This window comes from Oncorhynchus gorbuscha, unplaced genomic scaffold (genome assembly GCF_021184085.1).
Source record: "Oncorhynchus gorbuscha isolate QuinsamMale2020 ecotype Even-year unplaced genomic scaffold, OgorEven_v1.0 Un_scaffold_31:::fragment_4:::debris, whole genome shotgun sequence".
Lineage (NCBI taxonomy): Eukaryota > Metazoa > Chordata > Actinopteri > Salmoniformes > Salmonidae > Oncorhynchus > Oncorhynchus gorbuscha.
The window spans coordinates 74,457-97,746 of NW_025745171.1; the positions used below are offsets into that span (position 1 = coordinate 74,457).

The 23,290-nt window shown below is 42.8% G+C and overlaps 1 protein-coding gene across 10 annotated transcripts in view; it reads right to left on the reverse strand.

Annotated features, from left to right (window-relative positions):
- Nucleotides 1–310: 310 nt before the first annotated feature.
- Nucleotides 311–23,290, reverse strand: part of LOC124017688 (lysine-specific demethylase 5A-like) — a 95,558-nt gene continuing 72,578 nt past the window's right edge. For 8 of the 10 annotated variants that reach the window (XM_046332960.1, XM_046332959.1, XM_046332955.1 and 5 more), the window contains 8 exons: nt 19,641–19,820; nt 18,801–19,364; nt 7,144–7,302; nt 6,703–6,831; nt 6,072–6,246; nt 5,603–5,823; nt 3,990–4,445; nt 311–1,682 (listed from right to left, as the gene is read on the reverse strand). In XM_046332960.1, the coding sequence (XP_046188916.1) occupies nt 1,320–1,682; nt 3,990–4,445; nt 5,603–5,823; nt 6,072–6,246; nt 6,703–6,831; nt 7,144–7,302; nt 18,801–19,364; nt 19,641–19,820 (2,247 nt within the window). In that variant the 3' untranslated portion in view covers nt 311–1,319. The remainder of the gene's footprint in view (nt 1,683–3,989; nt 4,446–5,602; nt 5,824–6,071; nt 6,247–6,702; nt 6,832–7,143; nt 7,303–18,800; nt 19,365–19,640; nt 19,821–23,290) is intronic. The other 2 variants (XM_046332958.1, XM_046332957.1) reach the window with 1 other exon arrangement.

Sequence of the window (23,290 nt, forward strand, 5' to 3'; positions counted from 1 at the left end):
CTTAATGTACTCAAAAACAGGCAGAGCTTTACACAATCAGGTTCAGGCCTACCTTAATGGTTTAATGACCACCAGAAGTTGACAGACAGGCCTGAATTCATAGATCCCACATTCAAAACCCACGGCTCCTACAACAGTCAGGCCTCCTGATGACTCACCCCAAACTCAAATCTATCTATCTGAGGTAGTTGGGAGTTTAGACATCCGATGCCAGACATTGCTATTGACATTAAATTACATAACAAATCATCTCAAACAGGAAATTGTATAAAATGGTATTGAAAATAAAACCAAAAATTCAGCTCCTTAATCATTTCACTAGGAATTGTTTATTAAAGGTGAGAAAACAAAAACAGCCACATTCAATCACTTTATTGCTTAAAACCTATTTACACATTATAAATACGCATCACTACATACAACCATTGTTCCTAATCCTACATGGAGCTGTTATTTATTGTTTGGAGAAAGGCAGAGAGGAGAGGATACTGAATGTGCATCCCACATTTTCACATTTACATTTTTGTCATTTATCAGACGCTCTTGTCCAGATCGACATACAGGAGCAATTAGGGTTAAATACCTTAATATCGATACATTTTTCACCTAGCCAGCCCGCGGGTTTCGAACAAGAGACTTTTTGGTTACTGGCCCAACACTTAAAAAGTTAGGCTACCTGCCGACTCAGTACAGTTATCAAGAATATGTGGAGGTGTAACACCCAATCCCAAATGGCACCTTATTCCCTTTATAGTGCACTACATTTTACCAGATCCCATGTAGTGCACTACATATAGAATAGGGTGCCATTTGGGACACCTATTTACACCTCCACAGATTGATAATGACTGTACTGAAGTTTCTGACTGTAGTAGAACTGAGGCAGATTGGCACCAAATAATTTTCAGACGGGGATAGAGGACGTTACAGACCTAAAACTCAAGAAACAGACAAAACGGCCCATGGTCATTCCAAGTCGTGCAGTAAAAACCGCTCTGTGCACACAGTGTTCTCTGGATTATAAGGCTTTCTTTAACAGTTCTGAATTTGAGAGAAACAAATCCTCATCAACAATTGGTTCCCATGAGAGGAGAGAGAAGAGGGGGAACGGCAAAATAGTTAATCTGGAGTTTATCTGTGATGCAGAAAATACATCTCTCTCCTCCTCAAAGGAGCTGATTGTCTCATTTCTTTGTAGTATTATTCTCATGGGAGTATCATCTAGTCTTGAGGATACCCCTTAATTTGAAGCTCCTATACCATTAAGTCAAGAGTGAAATATGTCAGTCAGAACCAGACTCAAATGGTCTGATGCGAGTTTACCGGGTGAATGGGTTTGTGTGTGGTGGCTGTGCATGTGCGTCTGTATCCGGCTGCTGCTGTTGCTGGGGGAGGGAGGTAGAGGGGGGCATAATGATCTGGCTCAGCCCGCTGTAGACTGGTGCTTCCAGCACCACCGGCTCCTCACAAACACGCTCCAACTTCACCACTGCTGTCACCCCTCCTCCTCCTATGCTCATGCTTCTGCCCAAACTTCCAACTACGGCCCGACTCAAGATAGACGACTCGCGGGTGCAGTCGATGCAGATGTAGTCCTCGTTCTCGGCCATCTCGCAGGTCACACCCACACACACCTGGTGGAACCACTCGTCACAGCCGCCGTCGCACTGAACCCAGTCCACCTGACAGAGGGAAGAGAGACGTAAACATACAGGCGATCACACCTTCTGCTTAAGTAAGGATATAATATCAGCTAGTGCTCAGAAAAGGTCACTGCCCTTCAGATTCACAAGAGTCATATTTGTAGATAGTTTGTGTTTTTAAAAGGAATATACCATTACGTACTTGATGTATAATAAGCATGATATTTATGTTGCATTTTATTATGGTGCATTTAAGCCTAATCCAATCCAGCCCCCCTTCAAGTTCTGTTTAGATGGAGGATATCCCCATGCCTCTGTTGTGCTCTGAGAGCACATGGCTGGGAAGAACTGGGAGGGTGGTTAGGCTACTCATTGACTTAAGTGTATAATTTACAGTCACGTCCAACAGCACATACAGTGGGGAGAACAAGTATTTGATAACCTGCAAAATCGGCAGTGTTTCCTACTTACAAAGCATGTAGAGGTCTGTAATTTGTATCATAGGTACACTTCAACTGTGAGAGACGGAATGTAAAACAAAAATCCAGAAAATCACATTGTATGATTTTTAAGTAAATCATTTGCATTTTATTACATGACATAAATATTTGATATTTGATACATACATCAATATTTGGTACAGAATCCTTTGTTTGCAATTACAGAGATCATACATTTCCTGTAGTTCTTGACCAGGTTTGCACACACTGCAGCTGGGATTTTGGCCCACTCCTCCATACAGACCTTCTCCAGATCCTTCAGGTTTCAGGGCTGTCGCTGGGCAATACGGACTTTCAGCTCCCTCCAAAGATTTTCTATTGGGTTCAGGTCTGGAGACTGGCTAGGCCACTCCAGGACCTTGAGATGCTTCTTACGGTGCCACTCCTTAGTTGCCATGACTGTGTGTTTCGGGTCATTGTCATGCTGGAAGACCCAGCCATGACCCATCTTCAATGCTCTTACTGAGGGAAGGAGGTTGTTGCACCCTTCAATACGGTACAGTCGTCCTGTTCCCTTTGCAGAAAAGCATCCTCAAAGAATGATGTTTCCAGCTCCATGCTTCACGGTTGGGATGGTGATCTTGGGATTGTACTCACCTTGAACTTCTTCCATTTTCTAATAATTGTGCCATCAGTTGTTGCCTTCTCACCAAGCTGCTTGCCTATTGTCCTGTAGCCCATCCCAGCCTTATGCAGGTCTACAATTTTATCCCCGATGTCCATACACAGCTCTCTGGTCTTGGCCATTGTGGAAAGGTTGGAGTCTGTTTGATTGAGTGTGTGGACAGGTGTCTTTTATACAGGTAACGAGTTCAAACAGGTGCAGTTAATACAGGTAGTGAGTGGAGAACAGGAGGGCTTCTTAAAGAAAAACTAACAGGTCTATTAGAGCCGTAATTCTTACTGGTTGGTAGGTGATCAAATACATGTCATGCAATAAAATGCAAATGAATTACTTAAAAATCATACAATGTGATTTTCTGGATATTTGTTTTAGATTCCGTCTCTCGCAGTTAAAATGTATCTATGATAAAAATTACAGACCTCTACATGCTTTGTAAGTAGGAAAACCTGCAAAATCAGCAGTATATCAAATACTTGTTCTCCCCACTGTAGCTTGTCATGTTAATACATTGTGTAACTCTGTGGTCCAGTGCTGTTATCAGCTGTTGATATTCAATTGTTCCATGATCCAAAGATGTTTGCTTCACAGTGTTCAATATTAACTCGACATACTTAGCTCTGCATAATAGTCAGCAAACAAAAATACAAAGTGAGACAATCAGTTTTTGCTCTGAAGAGCTAATATCCTTAAACCTCCTAAAATTAAAGTATCCAAACCTCCAGAAATTGAAATTTTGCCTACGCATCTCTAGTTGTACTTAGGTCAAAACCTGACTTGTGTTTTTGATAGGGCCCACCCTATCAGGCCACACACTGAACCGATCTCAGGCTTTCACTGAGCTCTGTTGCACCGTTAACCAAGAAACCCGCACACCTATCAATCATCTATGGGAATCATCTGTCAGAATGATTCAGAGTAGCTACATCCTCTCTCAAATGAGCCCCTCTCCCCTAATCCAAAAATGTTTTTTTTTATTCAAGGTCTGATGACAACTACAGAAGATGCACTGCCCTCTGCAAATTAATGGTCTCAATCAGTCAGTCTGGAAAACCAGGGCAGAAGTCAATCCCTTGGCGGAGGTTGTACCCATAGACACAATATTCCTTACACCCCTCCAATAATTTTGAAATGTGCATCAAGTAGTGTATACTGGAGAAAGGGTTGATTTTGGACTAAATACACACACACTAACTGTGTACATGCTTCTCGTGTCGCTCTCACCTTGTCCTTGCAGGGTCTCGCACAGTCCTTGGACGCACAGACAGCGTTTTCATCATTGGAGTCCTCAGCTCCAGACCAGTCATATTTTGACGGTATATCCAGGATCTTCTTCTCTTTCCTTTTCTCCAGCCCCTCCCTGACAGCCTCAGACTTGACCACAGCTTTATCCTTCCTCTTCCTCTCCTTATCCTCTTTAGCCAGGCGCTTGGACAGCTGTTTCAGTTCACGGTTCTTATCCGGGTTCAGCTTCAGCTTCTTCTTCTTGGGTTTCCCCAGCGGGTCTAAGAGGCTCAGTTTCGGATCCTTTGAGGACTTGGGGGACCGCATCATGTCTCTGACCCCGGAGACAGCTGCCATGAGAAGCTGGTGCTCCGCCTTCTCCAGCTTCCTCTTCCTCTTCTTCTCAGAGTCCTTCATCTTGATCTTCATTGGCTTCTCAAACGGAGAATCCTCATGCTGGGAAGGGAAGACAGTAAAGAGGGATGGACACAATTGCTCAATTAATAATCCCCACTGAAAGTGCTTTTATGTCCATTAAGTAGACTTAATAAGGATGCAGGAAACCAGCCTTCGCATCACCCATGTTCAGTTCAGATCATACATGTGTTTTCAGCCAGTGACTGCGTATTCTTTACTGGAGCTGCCCTCTTGGCCATGTCCAAATAAAATAACATGCAATGAACAAAAATATAAAATGCTACATGCAAACATTTCAGTTAATTCATATAAGGAAATCAGTCAATTGAAATAAATAAATTAGGCCTTAAATATACGGATTTTACATGAATGGGAATACACATATGCATAGAGTTATGATTCAGAAAACCAGTCAGTATCTGGTGTGACCACCATTTGCCTCATGCTTGCAGCGTGACATCTCCTTCACATAGTGTTGATTGTGGCCTGTGGAATGTTGTGATGGTGGTGTATTAATTGTACAACAATGGGCCTAAGGATCTCGTCAGTCTCTCTGTGCATTCAAATTGCCATTGATAAAATGCAATTGTGTTCATTGTCCGTAGCTTATGCCTGCCCATACAATAACCCCATCTCGCCACTATGGGGCACTCTGTTCACAATATTGACATCAGCTAACCGCTCACCCACACGAAACCATATTGTCATCTGCCTGGTACAGTTGAAACCGGGATTCATCAGAGAAAAGCACACTTCTCCAGCATGCCAGTGGCATTCGAAGGTGAGCATTTGACCATTGAAGTTGGTTACGACGCCAAACTGCAGTCAAGTCAAGACCCTTGTGAGGATGACAAGCATGCAGATGAGCTTCCCTGAGACGGCTTCTGACATTTTGTGCAGAAATTCTTTGGTTGTGCGGTTGTGGTAAAGAAATGAACATTAAATTCTCTGGCACAGCTCTGGTGGACATGCCAATTGCGTGCTCCCTCAAAACTTGAGACATCTGTGGCATTGTGTTGTGTGACAAAACTGCACATTATACTGGCCTTTTATTGTCCCCAGCACTAGGTGCACCTGTGTAATGATCATGCTTTTTAAATCAGCTTCTTGGTATGCCACACCTGTCACTTTACATGTTGCATTTATATTTTTGTTCAGTATAAAAATAAGTGTATAAACCAATGCCTCTCTCTTACCTCCATGACCTGTAGGAACCTCTCCTCAGAGGGAGGGTGTGTGGCCTCCAGAATCCTCCAGATGTGCTGGGTCTCGTCCAGGGACACCTCTAGCAGGTCCCCCACCATCATCAGCTCCTCCAACTGGGCCTTGGCCGGGGGGGACAGCTCCAGCACAGGGGGCTCCAGGGAGCGAGGCACCAGGGGCGTCTTCCTGGTCTGCTTCCTGGGGGTACTCTGGTCTGGAGGTTAGAGGGGGAGAATGATTCATCAATCAACCAATGAAAACACACATTTACTCAATATCTACATGTATAGTTTAATGTAAGTAACTTGAAATTCTCATTTCTAAATAAGGTCCCAAAGACAATACACACAAGGAAACAATACTCCAGAACATAAAATTAATGACACATTTATAAATTACTATTTTTAAGTATAACAGGGAGAGAGAGTTTGCGTAGCCATAGATTATAATGCCATGTCTTACTCTGAGGGCAGGACTTGGATGCAGAGGAGTAGGCGTGTTCAGCGCAGAAAGAGGGTGTGGTGGGCCACATGTGACTGACTACTTCCTCTGACTTAACAGGAATCTCCTCATCACAAAACAGGTACGGCTTCACTTCACCTGGGTCCTGACACACACACACGCACGAGGCAGAGAGCTCGAGTGACAGCGAGAAAGTGCGGCAGGTGAGGACAATGCTAGAAAAGCAGGATTTGCTAAGTGCTGTGTCTTTGCATGAGATGTATTGAATAGCAATGTTTTACTGGTTTTGTTACTACTTCTGTTGAAACATTGTCTATAGAATAATAGCAGCTATACAGTAGTATTTGGTTCTTTTTTAATTGATTCAACAGGTGTTTTCGATATTTAAAACTTGAATACTTGAGAAAACTCTCCATTGGCCATGTTAAGTTCATGTTTGAAGTATCCCTATATTTCTGTTATTACGGGCTATCACTCAGTTATTAGTGCGCCTGCGCAGGAGTCACGGGGTTGCTGAACCTGGCCTGAGTGAAATGGCGAACATGTAGTGTGCTAATATGGTTTAGTAAACACTGTTAAACTGGAACCTTGTCGTGGTGTAATTTCGAGTTAACAAGCCACACCACAGTACCTTCATGTCGTAGCCATATGTTTCCCTGATGTCCTCGTCAGAGTCCGTCTCCTCGTCATCGTAGTCGACAGACTGGCGTGGCGACACTGCCCTGCTGAACCCTGCCTGCTGGAACGTCTGGATGTGACCCTATGGAGAACAGACGTCACAGTCATTCTGTTACTTCTCATCAGTAGTAATAACACTACCTTGGAACCAATCTCTGTTTTTCGCTCTCGAATGCACTGAACAAATAAGGAAGAGAAGGAGATGACCTGGAAAAAAACACTTCAGTCTGTTCATCTTACTTACCTTATCCCTGAGCATCTTGTTTAGAGGAATGACTGGCCACGAGAGCCATAGAGAGATAACGGCCAACTTTTACACTGGACGCCATGTTAGCGCCTACAAACTCTATACATGGATGGCTCTTAGTAGCATATGGCAGCAGTAATCTCTTACCTGCAGGTCAGGGTTTGCGGCAGCCTTCTGCAGCTCGGCGTTGATGATCTTCTCGGTCTTCTCCCGGGCAGCCTGTTCTACCATCCTCTGACTGAGCACCGACAGCTTGGCCAAGGCCGAGGACAGCTCGTTTGTAGCCAGAGCCTGCCTGGCGCGGTCCTGCAAGTAGAGAGGAGTTTGATTAATCGATTCCATTAATGAATAGAGAGGAGTTTAAATAAACAAGACTTTTGTTTGACTCAGAATATGTGGCTTTTCACCCTTGCACATACACTTCTTACTATGTTTTGCCAAATTTGATTTATCGAACCTAGCAACCATCAAATAATTGATTCTGAAAACTTGTGTTGAACACATCCCTACCTGTAGTGGTGTAAAGTACTTAAGTAAAAATACTTTAAAGTACATTTTAGTTGTTTGGGTTATCTGTACTTTACTGTTTATATTTTGGACAACGTTTACTTCACTACATTCCTAAAGCAAATAATGTACTTTTTACTCCATATATTTTCCTGACACCCAAAAGTACTTGTTTCATGTTGAATGATTAGTAGGACAGGAAAATTGTACAATTCACACACTTATCAAGAGAACATTCAAGACTCAATAGAAGACAAAACAAGGAACAAACTAAACAAGACAGGCTTTTGAAAAATTAACTATTTTTTTCATAAAATTGTACAGTTATCTTAGCTAGGTGAATTGCTAGCAGAATTGTTTACTTGTTGCTAAGCAGTTGCTAGGGACTCTCCTGGAAGAAGCTAGCTAGCTTACAAAGAATAACAACAAAAATATCTAGTTAATAGAAGAAAGGAAGACAAAATAAGGACAAAAGAAGGACAGAAGAAAAAGGAAAAGAAAGAGGACAACAAAGTGAAACAGTCAGCACTTCTATTGCAACTTCGTATTTCGTCGTCCTAACGTAGTCTACACTGCTATCTGCCCAGCAGCTAGCCAGCTAGCAAACGTCCACCGTCTACCGAATAGCAGCACTGTAGAAACTATTACACTCAACTGAACGACTTGATTAGTGTAGTGTTAGCTAGCTACATAGTTGTCTTTGCTGTCTTCGTATCCAAGATAATTGTGTAGTTTAGAGCGTGTAGTCTTAGAGTGATTATCTTAATTTACCGAGGTTAGCTAGCCAGCTATTTGTCGTCCTTAACGTAGGAGACACTGCTAGCTAGCCAACAGCTAGCCAACGTCTACTGAATAGAACTTCCGCACTCAACAACCCGGTCGCATTCCGCTTCGCTCCACAGGTAGTATCACATTTTTCATTTCATTTCATTACAGCACAACGGTTTGATTTGTTTGATCGTAGCTAGCTACATAGCTAGCTACATAGCCGTCTGTGTATCAAAGATAATTGTGTAGTCTAGAGCGATTTTCTAGGTTAGCTAGCCAGCTATTGTCGTTCTTTTAACGCAACGTAACGTAATCAACACTGCTAGCTAGCCAGCTAGCCCCCGAATAGCAGCACTGTAGAAACTACTACACTCAACGGAACGACTTGATTAGTGTAGTGTCAACAACGCAGCCACTGTCAGCTAGCCTACAAAGTCAACAACGCAGCCACTGCCAGCTAGCCTACTTCAGCAGTACTGTATCATTTTTAATAATTTTAGTCAATAAGATTCTTGCTACGTAAGCTTAACTTTCTGAACATTCGAGACGTGTAGTCCACTTGTCATTCCAATCTCCTTGCATTAGCGTAGCCTCTTCTGTAGCCTGTCAACTATGTGTCTGTCTATCCCTGTTCTCTCCTCTCTGCACAGACCATACAAACGCTCCACACCGCGTGGCCGCTGCCACCCTAATCTGGTGGTCCCAGCGCGCACGACCCACGTGGAGTTCCAGGTCTCCGGTAGCCTCTGGAACTGCCGATCTGCAGCCAACAAAGCAGAGTTCATCTCAGCCTATGCCTCCCTCCAGTCCCTCGACTTCTTGGCACTGACAGAAACATGGATCACCACAGATAACACTGCTACTCCTACTGCTCTCTCTTCGTCCGCCCACGTGTTCTCGCACACCCCGAGAGCTTCTGGTCAGCGGGGTGGTGGCATAGGGATCCTTATCTCTCCCATGTGGTCATTCTCTCTTTCTCCCCTTACCCATCTGTCTATCGCCTCCTTTGAATTTCATGCTGTCACAGTTACCAGCCCTTTCAAGCTTAACATCCTTATCATTTATCGCCCTCCAGGTCCCCTCGGAGAGTTCATCAATGAGCTTGATGCCTTGATAAGCTCCTTTCCTGAGGATGGCTCACCTCTCACAGTTCTGGGCGACTTTAACCTCCCCACGTCTACCTTTGACTCATTCCTCTCTGCCTCCTTCTTTCCACTCCTCTCCTCTTTTGACCTCACCCTCTCACCTTCCCCCTACTCACAAGGCAGGCAATACGCTCGACCTCATCTTTACTAGATGCTGTTCTTCCACTAACCTCATTGCAACTCCCCTCCAAGTCTCCGACCACTACCTTGTATCCTTTTCCCTCTCGCTCTCATCCAACACTTCCCACACTGCCCCTACTCGGATGGTATCGCGCCGTCCCAACCTTCGCTCTCTCTCCCCCGCTACTCTCTCCTCTTCCATCCTATCATCTCTTCCCTCTGCTCAAACCTTCTCCAACCTATCTCCTGATTCTGCCTCCTCAACCCTCCTCTCCTCCCTTTCTGCATCCTTTGACTCTCTATGTCCCCTATCTTCCAGGCCGGCTCGGTCCTCCCCTCCCGCTCCGTGGCTTGACGACTCAATGCGAGCTCACAGAACAGGGCTCCGGAAGGCCGAGCGGAAATGGAGGAAAACTCGCCTCCCTGCGGACCTGGCATCCTTTCACTCCCTCCTCTCTACATTTTCCTCCTCTGTCTCTGCTGCTAAAGCCACTTTCTACCACTCTAAATTCCAAGCATCTGCCTCTAACCCTAGGAAGCTCTTTGCCACATTCTCCTCCCTCCTGAATCCTCCTCCCCCTCCCCCCTCCTCCCTCTCTGCAGATGACTTCGTCAACCATTTTGAAAAGAAGATCGACGACATCCGATCCTCGTTTGCTAAGTCAAACAACACCGCTGGTTCTGCTCACACTGCCCTACCCTGTGCTCTGACCTCTTTCTCCCCTCTCTCTCCAGATGAAATCTCGCGTCTTGTGACGGCCGGCCGCCCAACAACCTGCCCGCTCGACCCTATCCCCTCCTCTCTTCTCCAGACCATTTCCGGAGACCTTCTCCCTTACCTCACCTCGCTCATCAACTTATCCCTGACCGCTGGCTACGTCCCTTCCGTCTTCAAGAGAGCGAGAGTTGCACCCCTTCTGAAAAAACCTACACTCGATCCCTCCGATGTCAACAACTACAGACCAGTATCCCTTCTTTCTTTTCTCTCCAAAACTCTTGAACGTGCCATCCTTGGTCAGCTCTCCCGCTATCTCTCTCAGAATGACCTTCTTGATCCAAATCAGTCAGGTTTCAAGACTAGTCATTCAACTGAGACTGCTCTTCTCTGTATCACGGAGGCGCTCCGCACCGCTAAAGCTAACTCTCTCTCCTCTGCTCTCATCCTTCTAGACCTATCGGCTGCCTTCGATACTGTGAACCATCAGATCCTCCTCTCCACCCTCTCCGAGTTGGGCATCTCCGGCGCGGCCCACGCTTGGATTGCGTCCTACCTGACAGGTCGCTCCTACCAGGTGGCGTGGCGAGAATCTGTCTCCTCACCACGCGCTCTCACCACTGGTGTCCCCCAGGGCTCTGTTCTAGGCCCTCTCCTATTCTCGCTATACACCAAGTCACTTGGCTCTGTCATAACCTCACATGGTCTCTCCTATCATTGCTATGCAGACGACACACAATTAATCTTCTCCTTTCCCCCTTCTGATGACCAGGTGGCGAATCGCATCTCTGCATGTCTGGCAGACATATCAGTGTGGATGACGGATCACCACCTCAAGCTGAACTTCGGCAAGACGGAGCTGCTCTTCCTCCCGGGGAAGGACTGCCCGTTCCATGATCTCGCCATCACGGTTGACAACTCCATTGTGTCCTCCTCCCAGAGCGCTAAGAACCTTGGCGTGATCCTGGACAACAAACTGTCGTTCTCAACTAACATCAAGGCGGTGGCCCGTTCCTGTAGGTTCATGCTCTACAACATCCGCAGAGTACGACCCTGCCTCACACAGGAAGCGGCGCAGGTCCTAATCCAGGCACTTGTCATCTCCCGTCTGGATTACTGCAACTCGCTGTTGGCTGGGCTCCCTGCCTGTGCCATTAAACCCCTACAACTCATCCAGAACGCCGCAGCCCGTCTAGTGTTCAACCTTCCCAAGTTCTCTCACGTCACCCCGCTCCTCCGCTCTCTCCACTGGCTTCCAGTTGAAGCTCGCATCCGCTACAAGACCATGGTGCTTGCCTACGGAGCTGTGAGGGGAACGGCACCTCAGTACCTCCAGGCTCTGATCAGGCCCTACACCCAAATAAGGGCACTGCGTTCATCCACCTCTGGCCTGCTCGCCTCCCTACCACTGAGGAAGTACAGTTCCCGCTCAGCTCAGTCAAAACTGTTCGCTGCTCTGGCTCCCCAATGGTGGAACAAACTCCCTCACGACGCCAGGACAGCGGAGTCAATCACCACCTTCCGGAGACACCTGAAACCCCACCTCTTTAAGGAATACCTAGGATAGGATAAAGTAATCCTTCTCACCCCCCCCTTAAAATATTTAGATGCACTATTGTAAAGTGGTTGTTCCACTGGATGTCATAAGGTGAATGCACCAATTTGTAAGTCGCTCTGGATAAGAGCGTCTGCTAAATGACTTAAATGTAAATGTAATGTAACATTCCTTGTCATCCCTACTGCCTCTGATCTGGCAGTCTCACTAAACACAAATGCTTTTTTTGTAAATGAGTTGGAGTGTGCCCCTGGCTATCGGTAAATAACAACAACAAAAAACAAGAAAATGATGCTGTCTGGTTTGCTTAATATAAGGAAAGTGAAATAATGTATACTTTTGATACTTAAGTACACTACCCGTCAAAGGTTTTAGAACACCTACTCATTCAAGGGTTATTATTTTATTTTTGCTATTTTCTACATTGTACAATAATAGTGAAGAAATCAAAACTATGAAACAGCACATATGGAATCATGTAGTACCTAAAAAAGTATTAAATAAATCAAAAAATATTTTACATTTGAGATTCTTCAAATAGCCACACTTTGCCTTGATGACAGCTTTGCACACTTGGCATTCTCTAGACCAGCTTCAACTGGAATTATTTTCCAAGAGTCTTGAAGGAGTTCCCACATATGCTGAGCACTTGCTGGCTGCTTTTCCTTCACTCTGTGGTCCAACTCATCCCAAACCATCTCAATTGGGTTGAAGTCGGGTGATTGTGGAGGCCAGGTCATCTGATGAGGCACTCCATCACGCTCCTTTTGCAGCCTGGAAGTGTGTTGGGTCATTGAAAAATAAAAGGGCAGTCCCACTAAGTGCAAACCAGATGGGATGGCATATCGCTGCAAAATGCTGTGGTAGCCATGCTGGTTAAGTGTGCCTTGAATTCTAAATAAATCACTGACAGTGTCACCAGGAAAGCACCCCCACACCATAACACCTCCTAAATGCTTCACATGGGAAACACACATTCAGAGATCATCCATTTCACCCAGATCGCGTCTCACACGGCAGTGTGTGAGACACGGCAGTTGGAACCAAAAATCTCCAATTTGGACTCCAGACCAATTCGACCACAAAGGCATGATTCAGTCTCCTCGGAACAGTTGATGTGTCTATTACTTGAACTCTGAATAATTTATTTGGGCTGCAATTTCTGAGGCTGGTAACTCTAATGAACTTGTCCTCTGCAGCATAGGTCTTCCATTCCTGTGGCGTTCCTCATGAGAGCCAGTTTCATCATAGTGCTTGATGGTTTTTGAAAGTTCTTGAAATTTTCCACATGGACTGACCTTTTCTTCAAGTAATGGACTGTCATTTCTCTTTGCTTATTTGAGCTGTTCTTGCCATAGGGACTTTTTATTTTACCAAATAGGGTCATCTTCTACCTTGTCACAACACAACTGATTGGCTCAAACGCATTAAGGAAAGAAATTCCTTTTAAGAAGTAACACCTGTTAATTGAAATTCATTCCAGGTGACTACCTCATGAAGCTGGTTGAGAGAATGCCAAGAGTGTGCAAAGCTGTCATCAAGGCAAAGGGAGGCTACTTTGAAGAATCTCACCAATATTAAATATATTTTGATTTGTTTAACCTCTCTTGGGAAGGGTGAGGTATTTTCACCTCCGGATGAAAAGCGTGCCCAAATTAAACTGCCTGCTACTCAGGCCCATAAGCTAGGATATGCATATAATTAGTAGCTTTGGATAGAAAACACACTAAAGTTACCAAAACTGTTAAAATAATGTCTGTGAGTGTATCAGAACTGAAAAAAACCTGAGGAAAATCCAACCAAATCCAACCAGGAAGTACTATTATTTTGAAAGGCTGTTTTTCCATTGAAAGCCTATCCACCATACAAAGACTTAGGACCCAGTTCATGATCTCTGTGGCTTCCTCTACTTGTGGCCAGTCCTTCGGCATTGTTTCAGGATTTTACTCTGAAAAATTGGGGAGATACAACACCTTCAATGAGTGGACAGTGGAAATTTCCAGACATGAGCCAAGCGCATGATCGGGAGCCGCCTTTGTTTACCTTTTCTATTGACGAAGCTTTTGTCCAGTTGAAATATTAGATTATTTATGACAAAAACAACCTGAGAATTGATTTTAAACATCGTTTGACATGTTTCTGCTAACTTTTATTGTACTTAAAAATAAAAAAGTGTTTGGACTTGTGCCCGTGCCTTGTGCATTTGAATTACTGGACTAAACGCGTGAACAAAAAGGAGGTTTTTGGTCATAAAGAGGGACATTATCGAACAAAACAAAGATTTATTGTCTAACATGGAGACCAGGGAGTGCCACCAGATGAAGATCAAAGGTAAGTGATTAACTTTAACGCTATTTCTGACTTTTGTGACACCTCTCCTTGGTTGGAAAATGGCTGTATGGTTTTCTATGACTAGGCGCTGACCTAACATAATCGCAAAGTGTGCTTTCGCCTTAAAGCCTTTTTGAAATCTGACACAGCGGTTGCATTAAGGAGAAGTATATCTTTAATTGTATGTTTAACACTTGTATCTTTTATCAATGTTTATGATGAGTATTTCTGTAATTTGATGTGGTTCTCTGCACTTTCACCAGATGTTTTTTCGAGACAATGCATTTCTGAACATAACGCACAAATTTCAAATGAGGTCTTTGGACATAAAGATGAACAACATCGAACAAAACACAAATTTATTGTGTAACATGAAGTCCTGTGAGTGCCATCTGATGAAGATCAAAGGTTTGTGATTAATTTAATCGCTATTTCTGAATTTGTGAGCCCTCTCCTTGGCTAGAAAATGGCTGTATGGTTTTCTGTGCCTAGGTGCTGACCTAACATAATCGTTTGGTGTGCTTTCGCCGTAAAGCCTATTTGAAATCGGACACTGTGGCTGGATTTACAAGAAGTTTATCTTTAAAATGGTGTATACTACTTGTATGTTTGAGGAATTTGAATTATGGCATTTCTGTTGTTTTGAATTTGGCGCCCTGCAATTTCACTGGCTGTTGTCGAGGTGGGACGCTAGCTTGTACCAGACAGGTTGACACTTCTTTGGTTACTACATTTATTTATTTTACCTTTATTTAACTTGGCAAGGGAGTTAACCTGTTACTCCTATCCCCTACTTTTTTGAACATTCTGATAAAAATTGCGCAACATTTCAGCGCCCTGCTACTCATGCCAGGAATATAGTATATGCATATGATTAGTATGTGTGGATAGAAAACACTCAGACGTTTATAAAACTGGTTAAATCACGGCTGTGACTATAACAGAACGTGCGTTTCATCGAAAAGCGCAGGAAAATCTGATTACTGAAAATGCGAAAATATATCCATGCGCCACTAGAACCCATTGTTGAATGTGAACCACATTAAATGGGGGCCGAGGTTGCAATACCTACAGCTTCCACACGATGTCAACAGTCTTTTCATTTGCCTACGATTTGTTTCTTGGTCAAACGGACACAAGGTAGCACCTTTCTTCCAGTCTCCGACCGGATATTTTGGTTGAGATTTACCCGGACATTATTTCCAGACGTACAGCTATAGAATATACATCGCCTCGTGATCAATTTGATCGCTTATTAACGTTTACTAATACCTAAAGTTCCATTACAAAAGTATTTCGAAGTGTTTTGTGAAAGTTTATCGTCAACTTTTTTAATTTCAAAAAATGACGTTACGTTACAAAACGCTATTTTTTTCCTTGATCACAGTCTTCATAGATCGATATCTAGGCTATATATGGACCGATTTAATCAAAAAAAAGACCCAATAGTGATGTTTATGGGACATCTAGGAGTGCCAACAAAGAAGATGGTCAAAGGTAATGAATGTTTTATATTTCATTTGTGCGTTTTGTGTAGCGCCGACTATGCTAATTATTTTGTTTACGTCCCCTGCGGGTCTTTTGGGGTGTTACATGGTATCAGATAATAGCTTCTCATGCTTTCGCCGAAAAGCATTTTAAAAATCTGACTTGTTGCCTGGATTCACAATGAGTGTAGCTTTAATTCAGTACTCTGCATGTGTATTTTAATGAACGTTTGAGTTTTAACGAGTGCTATTAGCATTTAGCGTAGCGCATTTGCATTTCCAGATGTCTAGATGGGACGCCTGCGTGTCGGGTAGGAGCAAGAGGTTAACCTCTCTGCGCACGGAACCTGCTAGCTGGCTGAAAATCCACAACATACTGTGATCGCTACATAAATAGTCATATTAAACATTCATGAAAATACAAGTGCCTCACATGTATCGAAAACCTAGAATCTTGCTAATCCAACTGCGTTGTCAGATTTAAAAAACGATTTACTGTGAAAAAATGTGATGCGATTATCTGAGCATAGAGCCCCATAATTATTTTTTTTTTAAACAGCACGTAACATAATCACAAACTGCATTAAAATACATAATTTACCTTTGACGATCTTCATCTGTTTGCAATTCCAATGCTCATCGTTACACAAAGAATTATCTTTTGTTTGATAAAATAGGCTATAAAAACTTAACACAAAACATTTTGTGAACTGCTTGTGTAGTGAATTCCGTCTCATTCCATTTTCGATGACACATTCCAGGTAAATCACCCACACAGAACGTGACTTTTCCAGTCATGTTTGGTTTCACTGCAATCAACTGGTTTGTTTGTAACACAATCAAACCTGGATGGGCCATTTCGCCGGACGTATTGACTGAAAGAAACCGATTTGAAGACAACAAGTAATGACATCATTGTGCACCAATGATTTGCCCGCTGTTTCATTGATTGACTGTCTTTTAATCCAATGACCCACTGATCGTCTTGAAATCTAGCTGAGTAGATAGCCAATGAGCTGGGCTAAACAGCAATACGCCATGTTTATGTGTTGCAAGACCAACCCATGTAGTAAGCTCCAGCTTAAAGAGTAATGCGCTATTGAATTTTCATACCGGAAGAAGCTACGCATATTACGCACTGTATTGTTTGGTGAATGCGCAGATTCAGCTGTTTATCTATCAATCATTATGGTGACTAAGTCAGGGAAAGCTAAATTTAAGTCTAGATATACAGATGTACACACAACTTTAGAATAAATTGATTGTGAAGGTGAGACAGAGATTGTTGTAGGATGCTTCATTTAGCGATTGTGGAGGAATATTTTTTGAACGGGAGAAGACATCGTTTTGGACTGGTAAGCTCTTATCATGCTAATGCCCTTGTTTGAAATTAATAATATACAATATTATTTGTGATTTTTTATTTATTTTAGAAGCAGTATATAAAAATGTAATGTCATGAAATGCGAGATGCGTGTGTCTGCCGCCCCACCCCAACCCACATGATATAGCCTATTTGAGGCTGTTGAGGAGAGGGCAGGACCACAACAATGGCCAAAGTGAAGTGGAGACAGTAGATACAGCTGGTCTGTTGTAATATAATAAAGACAGTAGATCTAGCTGAAATGTCATAATATAAAAGAGACAGTAGACCTAGCAGGTAATAATAATATAATAATATATTCAACCTTCAACTCTCTATATATATCTGTTTATTATACCTGTTGATACAGGGCTCATATGTGAAACTATTCTAACTGAACATTTTCTTCACAGTGACACTAACTCAGAATGGGAGTCTTATCCGGTGTCCTGTGTGAATTTAAGTATGCTCTCTCTAATTCTCTCTTTCTCTCTCTCTCTCTCTCGGAGGACCTGAGCCGTAGGACCATGCGTCAGGACTACCTGGCATGATGACTCCTTGCTCTCCCCAGTCCACCTGGCCTTGCCGCTGTTCCAGTTTCAACTGTTCTGCCTGCGGCTATGGAACCCTAAACTGTTCATTTTTACTCTTGAGGTGCTGTCCTGTTGCACCCTCTACAACCACTGTGATCTCCACCCGGCACAGCCAGAAGAGGACTGGCCACCCCTCATAGCCTGGTTCCTCTCTACGTTTCTTCCTAGGTTTTTGCCTTCTAGGGAGTTTTTCCTAGCCACCGTGCTTCTACACCTGCATTGCTTGCTGTTTGGGGTTTTAGGCTGGGGCTATATAAATAGATTTGATAGAGGACTGAGGGTCATCCAAATATTGAAAGTGTGTAAATTAGTTACCTATGTTATTTTGTAAATGTATATATTTCAATTTTTCCATATTTTTTCCCCCATTTTTTTGGGGGTGTTAGATTACCATTTTGGCATTTTGTATATAGTTATTTGTTTCAAAATGTATACCTTCACTAATTTGGCCACTTGGGTACATTTAGGCTATTTGTGTGCAACACCTGTTGCCCTCTTACATTTTTCACTGAAATTGTCCCCATCATCCTATCTGAATGTTTGTTTTATCTTGTTCATTTTAAATATGATACAAAAAAAACGTATGTTTTTTTACCATTGTTTTATCTAAACCATATCTATTCAATTCATATTTACACAAACTTCAGTGTTTTCTTTCAAATGGTACCAATATTATGCATATCCTTGGTTCTGTGCCTGAGCTACAGGCTGTTAGATTTGGGTATGTCTTCAGGCGGAAATTGCACAAAGTAGGGGGGAGATGCAAGAGGTTTTAAGAACAAATTCTTATTTTCAATGACGTCCTCGGAACAGTGGGTTAACAGCCTATTCAGGGGCAGAACGACAGATTTGTACCTTGTCAGCTAACCTTCCAGTTACTAGTCCAACACTAACCACTAGGCTACCCTGCCACTACATGATTACATATGTGTTATTTCATAGTTTTGATGTATTCACTATTATTCTACAATGCAGAAACTAGTAAATATAAAGAAAATGCTTGAATGAGCAGGTGTTCTAAAACTTTTGACAAGTAGTGTATATTTTAGCAATTAAAATATACTTTTGATACCTAAGTATATGTCAATTTAAATACTTTCAGACTTTTAATCAAGTAGTAATTTACTGGGTGACTCACTTGTACTTGAGTAATTTTCTATTAAGGCATCTTTACTTTTACTCAAGTATAACAACTGAGTACTTTTTCCACAACTGCCTACCTGCCAGCCCATGGCCCTCTCAGTCAGGCACTGTAGGGCCTCCCCTTCAGGCAGACGCACCGGCAGCTTCTGGAGGGACACCAGGAGAGACAGGATGGTCTCCAGACGCGGGCGACGTGACCGCTGGCATAACGGGCACAGGAATTTGGCCTCCTTGCTGTTGCCTTGGCACCCGGCCGAGCCCATGAGCTTCTTCTGTGAGCCCGCTTTCGGTAATGGCACGCAGGCTCCGTGGAACCAGTCTTTGCACAGTTCACACTGCAACATAAACCCGCTGGCAGTTTTACGACACAGACAGAACTTGACCTCCTCGATGCGGTCAGACATGGCCATCTTAGCCAGGTTGGCAGCTCGGAGGGAGTGGATGGCCTCAACTTCTTTCTGCTCCTTGGATTTGAATGCCGCTACGACGATGGCCGGGTCACAGGCATCTTCATAACTCTCGTCAAGGTCGCTGAGACCCTCCAGGTCCAGACCCCTCTCCTTTTCAAGGAGCTCCTTGACTCGTCTGCGTTTGCTCTTGCTGTTGCCGTAGATACCAATATCCACACGTGGACTAAGGACCTAAGGAGAGACAACACACAGAGAATAGAGATTAGCACACATGCTATCTAACTACCAGTCCTATGATAATATTGGTCCTATTCTACCTACAGTATAGACAGATGGAATTCACAACAATCTGCATATGGTGGTCCGCCAACTTCTGCACTTTGGGGTCAGCATAGTCTGAAAGGGCTGCTTGGTTAGAAAAATCTTTCAAACCACCATCACAGCGACATACTCATCCATGATTTCCCAATGCCTAAGTACAACCCAACCCAGGGTATTATTTCTTACCTGTAGCAGGGTGTAGGTTGAGTTCTTCTTGAGGAAGGTGCGTGCAGTCCTCTCCCTCCAGGCGCGGGCTGAGGTCACCTGGGATTCGACCTGAGGCAGGGGGTCCAGCCGGACGGGGATGGAGCGACCCCTCGCCAGCAGGCTCTCCAGCTGCTCCAGGTATGCATAGTTACTGCCACACTGAAGGCAGTGAGACATATGGGGGAAACATACAAGGAAATTAATCATTATCATCATAAAAAATAAAATAAAAAGTAATGCATCGCACAGTATGACCCTTCCCATTCACATTTATCATTCATGTTCTGACAACAAGATAAATGACAAACCTATCTAGTAACAATAACCATGTTCCCAACCAACTATTTAAATGCAAGTCCATTTCCGGTTGGATAAAAAATTCAAAACTCACAACAGGCCTGATGGAAACAGTATAATTGCCTGTAAACTTTCCAAATGTCGACAGAACATAAATACACTAGACGGGATAATTGTTTTGTCGGTAAAATAGATAAATGGGACAAATTCAGTGGAAATGCTGTCACAGTAAATAATATGGTTCTGTGGTCCTCCCACTATGACTTGGAAAAGTACGCACACTGCAAAGTTAATTTATTTAATCTGTAGAATAATACTGAACTTCAGAGGGTGGTGAAAGTGTACATGAGCTTGATGCTTCTTTCCAATAAATATTGAGGGTCTTAATTTTATGCTGGTGGCATGATCTGAGCTTGGCTGTCAATAGATAAAAATTATCTCGCTCTTATCCATAACCTCATCATAAAGCCTACCCTCTGCTCTGTATCTGCGAGCTGTTGACAAGAGAGCACGTGCCAAAAAACAGATGGGGCACATTTGCTGTTTCTCTCAGACTTTGTGGCAAAACCATAGACAGCGTTAAAAATTGGGATGGAAACACATCGCAGATCTGATTTTTATTAGGTACAGTTGAAGTCGGAAGTTTACATACAGTTAAGTTGGATTCATTAAATAAAACTCGTTTTTCAACCACTCCACAAAGTTCTTGTTAAAACCTCGTGACTAGGGGGCAGTATTTTCATTTTTGGAAAAATAACGTTCCCAAAGTAAACGGGATATTTTGTCAGGACAAGATGCTAGAATATGCATATAATTGACAGTTTAGGATAGAAAACACTAACGTTTCCAAAACTGTCAAAATATTGTCTGTGAGTATAACAGAACTGATATTGCAGGCGAAAGCCTGAGAAAAATCCAATCCGGAAGTGCCTCATGTTTTTAAAGCTCTGCGTTCCAATGCGTCCATTATTGAGCAGTGAATGGGCTATCAACCAGATAACTTTTTCAACCTATTCCCCAAGGTGTCTACAGCATTGTGACATAGTTTTACACCTATATGTTGAAGAATACCTGTAACCAGCTACATTGTGTAAGTGGTCACCTGATGGCTCTCAGAGTGATTCTCGCGTAAAATACAGGAGGTAGCCATTTTTCCACCCGGTCTTACTGAAAAAAGCTCTGTCCCGGTTGATATATTATGAATAGATATTTGAAAAACACCTTGAGGATTCATTATAAACAACTTTTGCCATGTTTCTGTCAATATTATGGAGCTAATTTGGAATATTTTTCCGCGTTGTCGTGACCGCTATTTCCAGTCGATTTCTCAGCCAAACGTTTATTTTTTATTTTACTAGGCAAGTCAGTTAAGAACAAATTCTTATTTTCAATGACGGCCTAGGAACAGTGGGTTAAGTGCCTGTTCAGGGGTAGAACGACAGATTTGTACCTTGTCAGCTCAGGGATTTGAACATGCAAACTTTCGGCTACTAGTCCAACGCTCTAACCACTAGGCTACCCTGCCGCCCCAACGTGAAGAACAAATGGAGCTATTTCGCCTACAAACATTTTTCTGGAAAAAAGGAACATTTGCTATCTAACTGGGAGTCTCGTGAGTGAAAACATCCGAAGCTCATCAAAGGTAAATGATTTAATTTGATTGCTTTTCTGATTTCCGTGACCAAGTTACCTGCTGCTAGCTGGACAAAATGCTATGCTAGGCTATCGATAAACTTACACAAATGCTTGTCTAGCTTTGGCTGTAAAGAATATTTTGAAAATCTGAGATGACAGGGTGATTGACAAAAGGCTTAGCTGTGTCTCAATTTTTCACTTGTGATTTTCATGAATAGGAACATTTTCTAGTAATATTTATGTACGTTGCGTTATGCTAATTAGTGTCAGTCGATGATTACGCTCCCGGATCCGGGATGGGGTGTCACTAGAGGTTAACAAACTATAGTTTTGGCAAGTCGGTTAGGACATCTACTTTGTGCATGACAAGTAATTCTTCCAACAATTGTTTACAGACAGATTATTTCACTGTATCACAATTCCAGTGGGTCAGAAGTTAACATTCACTAAGATGACTCTGCCTTTAAACAGCTTGGAAAATTTCAGAAAAATATGTCATGGATTTTGAAGCTTCTGATAGGCTAATTGACATCATTAGAGTCAATTGGAGGTGTACCTGTGGATGTATTTCAAGTCCTTACCTTCAAACTCAGTGCCTCTTTGCTTGACACCATGGGAAAATCTAAATAAATCAGCCAAGTCCTCAGAAATATAATTGAATCCTACAGACGAAGAACCATATATGTGACATAAAAAAAGAAGAGATATACATGAAAAATCATTATTGGACACCCTTTTTCTATAGTGAACCGGTTTCACAAGCTTTCCACACGCTAATTAACAATAATTTTTAATTTAAAAATAGGCTCTCGTGGAATAACCGTTTATGTGCACCACTCAGAATGGACGGACAAGCGTACAACCTTTCTGTTGCTGATGAAAATCGCAGAAATGTGGGAAAGAAACGTAAAACAAAACTAAAATAATGGAAAGACAGGCAAAGGAAGGTCTTACGGGATGCGGGAAAACCCTATACAAATCGTAAGGGTGAATAAAAAAAAATGGGGAAAAGCTGTCCAAAAGAGGTATGTGGAAGAACCGTATATCAAACAATCAAGCTAGCTAGCTATAGGAGTACAGTAACTAACATGTATGTTCTGGGTTGTCTAATTTGTAACTATAGAGAAAACATATTAGCTAAAGTCTTTGGCTACTAACTCATACATTATCGTTACAAATGTTATTGCTAGATTATAGAAGAAACATAGCTAGCTACTTTTTCTCCATCCACCGGATGATTCGACATGGCTACAGTAGCTAGCTAGTTACACTGTATCCTGCAGGGAAGAGCATGTTCCACGACGTGCAGAAAGGATTGTGGAAAGTTGACTGATGAGTGCAAGCTGCATCTGTTCAACAGTTTCTACACGGTCCCATGCGAGAAACAACAAGCGTTGATTCTCTCCGGCTTAGAAGAGGTTAGAAATAAGACAAAACGCCTATTATTATAATGGCTATATTGAACACTTGCATAGTTTAACTTTGACAGTAATGATACGTACATTAACATTAACTCTAAAAGTGCAGTGTTACACAATGGTGCAATACAAACTCATTCTGTGTATAGATTGGGAGTGTGTGAAAGATGGAGATCCTGATCAAGCAATATGCTGAATGTGTTACAGTATATTAAATTCTGAATTCATCATTGTCAATTTTTATTGCAGCATGAGGTAAAACGGAGACGTAAACCTGAG